Raw genomic sequence first — 9,288 nt, forward strand, 5'->3', positions numbered from 1 at the left:
TTGCGGCAAGTCACGCATTCTCAGAACGACGTAAATTAACTTAAAGTGAAATTGTGTTTTCAAGAAAGAGGAATTATTTAATTCTGAATTAAAATCGGAATAAATCAGACAAGTAATTTGGAATGAAATTAGCATTAGGAATTAAGTGTTTACAAGGTCAGTTTAAAGAGGATTTTGACTTTTATTCTGAATTGATGAATAATTAAAGCTACCATGTAAATGTGGCCATTATCAGTGATCTTATATTTCTTCCATTTTCTAATAATCGCTCCAACAGAATCCATCAACGTGTTGCCCTGACACATGACCCTCAAACTTCTTTAAAACTGTTGTAAAGTCAATTGTTACTGAATTGTATATTTGTATATACAGTATGTTACTGATTAGATCATTAACTGCTCATTCCAGTCAGGCACCGTACCAAAATACCTCAAAGTTGCTGCTGTGAGAACACTGGATGCCTCGATACTGGTTGATTATAAACCAATCAGAACCTTCCATTCATGGCCAAGATCATTGAGAAGGTGGTCTTCAACCAACTGAGTCAATTCTTAACTCATTCAGTTCCAGCCGTTTTAGAGCATCTTAACTGTACAGAATATTTTGTACTTTGACAAAATCTGAAATCTAACACTGTATTCTGAAAGATTAAAGTCTCTATTTTTATCAGAAAAAAATTGTTTGTAGTTTGTTTAGTTCTACCGTAATCAGCCGTTAAATAGAGCAAGTTTTGCACAAATTGTGCCAGTTTCAGAGCAAAAAGCTGAAAACTATAACATCTGAACATTGGTTTCCTTCTTAAAAAAATAACAAGACTGAAACAAGGCTTTTAAAGGCAAAATGATGATTGTTTTGGTATCTGGCTCACAGTTGAATGTTTGAGACAGGCTAGTTTTACTCTACTGACCATGTGTTGTTGCTATAGTAAATCAAATTTAAAGGAACTCTTTTTCTCTACTGCGTATGATTGAGAGGGAGATTTTTGGTCATGTGTTTGTTGATGAGTTTAAATGATTTTACTGATGATTTGAATTTTTTTTTTTTTGCTGGCTATTTTACTGTTCTTATTGATTTTAAGTTGTTGAATGTTTTCTGTTGCACTTTTTGATCATGTGAAGCACATTGAGTTGCCTTGTGTATGAAATGCGCTATACAAATACATTTGCCTTGCCTTGCCAACAGTTGCCTATTGTAGATTGGCTCCTCCCACTCTCGTCCCTGGTGTTCTTAGACAGCTCTGTGGGCGTGGCCATGGTGGAGGATGGAGTCTGAATGTGTTTTATGCAGATAACCAGTTCAAACAGGTTCCACTAATACAGGTAACGAGTGGAGAACAGAAGAGCTTCTTAAAAATGATATCTGGAGTTTCTGAGAAACGTCTCAATGTCCCGCCTTAAACAGCTCCACTTCCTCCCCCTGCCTCTGTCTATTTACCAGAAGCCACGCCTCTACTTTTCTGCGCGTGCATCGCGGAACATAACAAGGTCACATCGGGTCGTATTGATATATGTCTATGGATCAGGTTAGAGCCATAATCATATTTATATGTTTGTTGTTTCCGTGCATTCACTTTGATTGACAGTCTCAAAAACAGGAAGTGGAAGCCTATTGGCTGGGCATACTCTGCAGTTGTTTCCATTTGTATAGGGGTCTATAGGATGAAGGCGGGACTTATATACATTAATGTATATGAATGACCACCAGCAGTAGACCATAGTAAAAGACTAGCTAGAGATTTTTTCACATTTTAAAATGATTATACATAAACAGATTTGTCAGAAACTCCAGATATCAGCTTTAAAGGAGGAGTAACAGGTCTGTGAGACACAATTCTTGCTTGTTTATAATGACTAAATACTTATTTTACACAATTTACACATACATTCTTTAAAAAATCATACAATGTGATTTGTCATGATTGTTCTTGTGTTTGTGCTGTAAAGTGATGCAGGTCGTGTTGTTCCTAGAGGAACATATGGAAGAGCCTGAGAACAATGAGCTGTTTGTTCTGCTCAGCTCCATAAACACGTTCTCACACTGAGGTCTGTCTTTGTAATTATATATATTTTGTGAGTTTATATGTTTTGTGATGAGTCAGTTTGTGTTATTTATTGTGTTTTTGAAGTCATTTTTGTGTGTACTAGTGTATGTTACACTAAAAACACACAGAAAAGAAACGAATATCAGTAAAGTATGAAACTAACTCAATAACACACAGAAAAAATAGCAAAAACATGTTAACTAAGACTTTGACAACAATAGAGACACAAAAAACATATGTAAATACTCTGCCACTGCTGCCATTGAGTGTTGACTAGTTTTCCATATATTAGACTTCAACAACACAAAAATCAAACCAAAAGGATAAAAATGACATCAAAATTGTCAAGAATTTAGCAAAATTTATGATGCATCTATGTGTTCTCTTTTTAGTTAAATTCATTATAATCTTGTTATTTTTGTTTTATCAGACTCTCTAAACTAGTCAGTACTCAACGGCAGGGGTCAGTCTGTCACTGAGGGGGCGGAGCTTCCACGGATCCTCAACCCTCCATCTTTGACTAAATAATGGTCTATATATACTCAGGAGCTCAACAACAACCAATGAGCTGATGGTCAGAGGGGCGCTGTGATTGGTCGAAAGAAAAGAAGCCTCAGGGGCGACGCAGAAGAGCCGCATGTGGCTCAACAGCCACATGTTACAAACCTCTGGTTTAACTGAAACACACACACACGCACGCACACACACACACACGCACACACACACGCACACACAATCTGATACAGTTGATGTCGCTCAAACGACCTGACCACAAAAACAAGGAGCTACAACCGTGTGTGTGTGTGTGTGTGTGTGTGTGTGTGTGTGTGTGTGTGTGTGTGTGTGTGTGTGTGTGTGTGTGTGTGTGTTTTACACACAGATTGGACTAAACTGTATAATATGATGGAATAAAAACATAACGACAGGCAGAGAATTACACAACCATTAACCACAGGCAGGAAACCTCTGCACATCACACACACACACACACACACACACACTAACGTACTGTATCAGTGAGTCGTTGTGATAAGGGAAGTGAACAGTTTATCGTTAGTTTGGAGCTTTTTTTTTCACTCAAAAAACCCAAAAACCGTACATGTGCAAACTAGAATCATCTTTTCAGGGCCTTTTCTGACAATTTCATATTCTTTCAGACAAACTTTGGGATTGTTGTTGCTTTATTATTTACTATCTAAATTATTGTGTATTATTTTAGTCATTTTATGTATTTGTGTTGTTGTTTTGAGTCTGTGTGGAGTTACTTTGGGTTTTTCTTGCTTTTCTGTGTGTTTTTGGTGCAGATTTTGTGTATTTTTTATTGTTTTTTTTTTTTTTCATTGTAGTATTCTGTGTTTATAGAGTCATGATGTGAAATTTAAGATAAAAAAACGACACAACAAAGATACAAACAGCATAGTGAGCAGCACTTCTCCGCCCACTGAGCATTGACTAGTTTGATCAAAAAGTGACTGAGTAACAGTGGCCGCGTTTACATGCGAGCTTTAATTCCTCCTTAAAGCGGAATAAAAGTTCATTCCTCTTTAATCTGACCTTGTAACACTTAATTCCTAATGCTAATTGAATTCTGAATTATACTTCATTCTAAATTAGGTGTCTGGTTTATTCCTTTTTTAATTCTGAATTAAATAATTCCTCTTCCTTGTAAACAGTTAACAACACTTAATCCCGCTTTAAGTTCATTCCGGTCGTTCTGCACATGTGCGACTTGCGGCGATGACGCACTGGGTGACGACATAATCCAAGACGGTGGCCAGGAATAGAGCCGACACTATTTAATAAAGACATGGATATGATGAAAAAGGAGGATGGACAGAGTAAATGCGTCCCTGTACTGCTGCACAGACTGTAATATCACCACGTTTATCATTGTAACGGTTGTTAGAGCTGCTATCTGTACCACAGAGAAAATATTTATTCCTGGTTATTGTTTTCCAGAGTTTTACTGGGATTTATTTACCAGTGATTAGTTCATATCTCTCTTACGCTCCGTGGACTAAAGTGTGTTATTGTTGAGCTGCTGCTTCAAAAAACAATCAAAATAAAAGTGAAAAGAGTTCTCATGTGTGGTGTTCTGTGTTATAGCTGACAATAAAAGGTTTGTTGTGTGTTTTTCCCGATAGACGTGATGTGTCATGTTCGCCCCCTGTCCAATCAGAGCCTTCCCAACCCCCAGACCTAAAGCGGAATTAACTAAAGTCCAATTAACAGGTTTTCCATGTAAACCTCAGTTCGGGAATTACTATTACCATGTAAATTATTTCTGAATGATTTAATTGGGAATAACTAATTCCAAATTTAAAAAATCTCATGTAACCGTGGCCAGTGTGGATTGTAGATACAGCACAACAGAAGTAAATCTGCAGAGGAAAACAAAAAAGCAAAGATGCAGAACAACAATATAAAAAAAACAACAACAAAAAAGACACAAAACATCAAAACTACACAAAAAAATAACAAAAACACTTATAATTATGCAAACAGATCACAAAAAGGCAAAGAAACTACAGAAGGAGACGACACATAAAACAAGCACAAAACAGACAAAAACAAAACAAAAACATTTATTATAATTACGCAATTATACGAGATTAAAAAACACTAAAAACTTACAGAACAACAGAAACAAAAAAGCAGACACAAAACAAGATTTTTAAAAAAACAACAAAAAGAGGCAAAAAACAAAAAGATACAGAACACCAAAAAACATCAGAAAGAGACAAAACAAAAAATAAAATGACAGCTAAAAATGACGTGTGTGTGTGTGTGTGTGTGTGTGTGTGTGTGTGTGTGTGTGTGTGTGTGTGTGTGTGTGTGTGTGTGTGTGTGTGTGTGTGTGTGTGTGTGTGTGTGTGTGTGTGTGTGTGTTATATATCTATGTAGATCTAGATGTAGTATACACTGGCCACATTTACATGGGAGCTTTAATTCCTCTTTAAAGCAGAATAAAAGTTAATTCCTCTTTAATCTGACCATGTGAACACTTAATTCCTAATGCTAATTTCATTCCGAATTAAAGTTAAATCCGAATTAGGTGGCTGGTTTATTGCCATTTTAATTCCGAATTAGATAATTCCTCTTTATTGTAAACACTTAATTCCTTTAAAATAATTCCGGTTGTGCGATTTACCACATAATCCATGATGGCTGCCCGGACTCTAGCAAGACTATTTATTTCATAAAAGCCTCTGAATACATGGATATAATGAAAAGAATGGATGGACGGAGGCATAAACATGCAGACTTTCACACGGACACAAACGGACTTATTAAACACACACGGACCTCGGTAAACGCGGTAAACGGAACAGGTGTCACCGATTGGCTGACACTATCGGACCTGGAGGTGGAGTCAATGCCTCCCCGTACTGCATGTACTGCTGTAATATCACCAGTTTATCATTTTACCAGTTGTTAGAGCTCCTATCTTTACCAAATATTTATTCCTGGTTATTGTTTTCCAGAGGTTACCGGTGATTAGTTCCTTTCTCTCTTCCGTTCCACGGTCCAAACTGAAACCGTCGTTCTCATGTGGTGTTCTTTATTACAGCCGACAACAAAATGTTTGTGTTTTTCTTGATAGACGTGAATATGTCACGTTCTCCCCCTGTCCAATCAGAGCCTTCCCAGCCCCCAGACCTAAAGCGGAATTAAATAAAGCCAAATAAACCTCAATTCGGGAATCACTATTACCATGTAAACAGGAAGCAGAACACTTTAATTCTGAATGATTTAATTCAGATTAACTAATTCCGAATTTAAAACATCATGTAACCGTGGCCATTGTGTTGTCTCAGTGGTTGTTAGGGAAACAACGCGGCTGTAACGCACGAGAATAAAAAGCTTCTTTAAGTATATGCTGATGAATGGTGTAAAAGAGGTTCACCCCCCCTCACACACACACACACTCACACACTCACCCATAACCATCACAATGCAGCACACACACACACGGGGGGGGGGTTCCTCCTCTATTTAAACAGATTCCAGCAGATGGTTTGGTGAACTTTGCTCAGTTTGCTTCTCCTTCAGCTTCTCTGGAAGCTTCTCTTTATTCAGAGTGAAACTCACACTCTGTGGAACATGTCGTCAGACTTTCTCACGCCTTTCCTGGAGCTGGATGAGGAATTCTGCAAGGTACCATCATTTTATCATTTTATCACTTTTATCGTGTTTATTATCCTTCATTTGGACTCAGATCATTAAAGAAGATGCTTCACACTCTCAAATGTTTGCATTGATTCAACACAAATACACATCAAACTAAAAAGGAAAGATAAATTCATAAAATAAGGAGGAAATTGAATGTAAACAGCTGTTTAAACTATTTTTTAGAAATACTTTAAAACCTTTTCAAAAAGCACACCAATGACACATTTTAAGATTTTATTAAAACACTTTTGAAAAGTCAATTTGAGAAAAAATTTTGAAAAATGTTTTGCAAATATATATATTTATTATTTATTTAAAAAAAAAAAAAAAAAAAAACCTATTTACATTATTTCCCAACTTTCCCTCAAAAATACATTAACACTTTTATTTTTAAGAGACTTTTGAAAAGTTTTATACTGAAAATACTTTTGTTACTATTTTAGAAATCCTTTAAAAACTTTTGAACACATTTTCACTTTCTTTTTTATAAATTTGCTAAATCTTTTTAAATCTTTTTTTTACCAAATAGACTTTTGAAAAGTATTATAAACGAATCTTTAAAAAGTGTTATCAGTGTATCTTTAAGTTGTGATGCATTTCTAAAGGATTTATGCAGTATTTTCATAAGTTTGTTTTTAAATAATTTTTAAAGTATTTAAAAATATTGTTTTTTTTTTCATATTTTATATCTATTTAATATCAGTCTTTTGAAATTTCTCTTCAAAGTATTTTTTAGATATTTTTTCGGAAAGTTGATAAGTATTTATAAATAATTTTTGAAGTATTTATTAACTCTTTAATAAACCATCAGAAATACTTCCCAACTTTTCAACCAAAAAATCTAAAAAGTTTATTAATAATGGTTTTTAAAAGTGAAGAGTTTTAAAGACTAAATTTTTTTTAAATATTTTAAAAATTCATCAAAAGCTTTAAACACACAAAATAAGGCAAAATACTTTAGAAATACTTCACAACTGTTCAAAAACATAACTCAAAGATAAACTGAAAACACTTTTGGAATGTCTTTACCTTTTTTGGTCTTTACCTTTTTTCAAAAAATGTTCATCTTACTTTGCGATTATTTAAATGAAACTGAATAAAATTCTTTAAAACTTGTTTGTTTTATTGTGAAGTTACTAAAGGCTTAATTTCCTTCAGTCAGAACAGACACCGTTTCCTTCCTTTATTTGTCCTGAAACGCACCCAATCTGGCAACGCAGCTTAACCTCTCTGCAGTGTTTAATTTTACAAACGTTTGCCTTTTATTTCCTGTGTCGAGTTAAAGAAATGTTCCCGTCTAATTCTTCTTCTTCTTCTGTGGCAGAGTTTCCAGAGCCTGGAGGTGAACAGCAGTGGCGGTGGGGGCGGGGCTGGGGGCGGTGCCCCCATGAGATCTCAGACCCACAGAGTTCTGGGCTTCCAGCGGCGCCACTCGCTCTGCCCCGTCACGCTCCCAAACTCCAAGTTCAACAGCGGCGCTAGTTTGGAGGAAGAGGCGGAATCTTGTGGGTGGGGTCTGAGCGGCTCCGCCTTGGACCAGGCGTGGAGTGGACGGCTCCCGCGGTCCTCCCTCAGTCACATCCCGTTCCGCGTGGACCGCTCGGTCAGCATGATTGAGGCGTGCAGTCTGAAAACACCCCCACCGCTACAACCGCCCCCAGGGTTCTCCCTCAGCGATGCGGCGGCGAGCCGAGCGCCGCTGCCTCACATCTCCACACGCTACAAGACGGAGCTGTGCCGCACTTTTGAGGAGAACGGAACCTGCAAGTACGGAACCAAGTGCCAGTTCGCCCACGGCGTGGAGGAGCTGCGCGGCCTCAGCCGACACCCCAAGTACAAGACGGAGCCGTGCCGCACCTTTCACACCATCGGATTCTGCCCGTACGGCGCCCGCTGCCACTTCATACACAACGCCGACGAGCTGCAGGTGGGAGGCTCCACCCCTGCACCGCCACAGAAGCCACGCCCCCCTCTGCTGAGACACAGCCTGAGCTTCGCCGGGTTTTCCTCGTCACGACACAACTTTAAACCCGTGGAAGAGTCGTTGCCGCCGCTGGCCGCTGTCTTCGCCCGCGCTGCATCTGTTTCTCCACCCCCATCGTCGTCAGGAAGTCCCGAGCTTCTTTCACCGCTCTTTCCTGAGCCGGGGGCGCTCAAACACTGCAGATACCGCCTCTCAGGTCTTACGGGTCTCGCTGACGCCGCCGACTCAGCTCTGCGTTTCTACGCCGTCAGCGAGTCGCTCGTCCCGCCACCGGCCAAGCTGCAGCGCTGCTTCTCAGCCGATTCTCTGTCGGAGGAAGGCTACGCGTCCTCCTGCTCCCTAAGCTCCTCCTCCTCCAGCGGCGCCGACTCCCCTGGCCTGGAGAATCGGCGCCTGCCCATCTTCAGCAGCCTGTCGGTCACCGACCAGTAGCCAGACGTCCTCAAGATGTCCCGCACGCCGCAGGGCGAACCAATCTTTGTGCATATTGCATTTCCTGTCCGAGCAGCAGTAGTCGCTGCTGCGCGTTCGTCCACTTCCTGCGTAGAGCCGCCATTTTCCATCGCAGAGTTCATACGTTTACGTAAATGTATATTTATAATCTTCAGATGGTTTAGGGAAAACATTTACGGTTGACTTTACGATACTTTACTGCTGTTGAACGTCCTGAAATTGTTCCAAACATGATAAACAAAAAAAAAAAAATTGGAAAAAATATTTCAAAAGATTTTGCAAATAAGAATTAAAAAAAAACTTTAGAATTTAATAAACCTTTAAAAATATTGTCCAACTTCCCCCCCAAAAAAACTTAAAATTACATTAATAACACTTTTGAAAATATGTTTTAAATCCTTTAAAAACATATAGAAATACTAAAAAAAATGATTTAGAAATACTTCAAAACCAAAAAATACACTAATAACACATTTTAAGATTTGTTTAGAATACTTTTGAAAAGTGTCTTTGGAAAAAAAAAAAGGTTAATCTTTAATAATCCATTAAAAATTCTTCCCAATTTTTACGTTTGGTTCTGTTTTGATACTTTACAGCTGTTACACTTTGTGAAATCGTTCCGAACATGATAAACATA

At 38.3% G+C, this 9,288-nt stretch overlaps 1 protein-coding gene across 1 annotated transcript; it reads left to right on the forward strand.

The window, feature by feature from the left end:
- The first annotated feature begins 6,081 nt into the window (after positions 1–6,081).
- sb:cb81 (mRNA decay activator protein ZFP36L1) lies at positions 6,082–8,907 on the forward strand. The gene is made up of 2 exons (XM_028465206.1): positions 6,082–6,199; positions 7,539–8,907. Exons 1-2 carry the CDS (start codon positions 6,146–6,148, stop codon positions 8,628–8,630), a joined length of 1,146 nt encoding a protein of 381 aa, XP_028321007.1. The 5' UTR covers positions 6,082–6,145; the 3' UTR covers positions 8,631–8,907.
- The last annotated feature ends 381 nt before the right edge of the window (positions 8,908–9,288 follow it).

The sequence above is a fragment of the Gouania willdenowi genome, chromosome 13 (genome assembly GCF_900634775.1).
Source record: "Gouania willdenowi chromosome 13, fGouWil2.1, whole genome shotgun sequence".
Lineage (NCBI taxonomy): Eukaryota > Metazoa > Chordata > Actinopteri > Blenniiformes > Gobiesocidae > Gouania > Gouania willdenowi.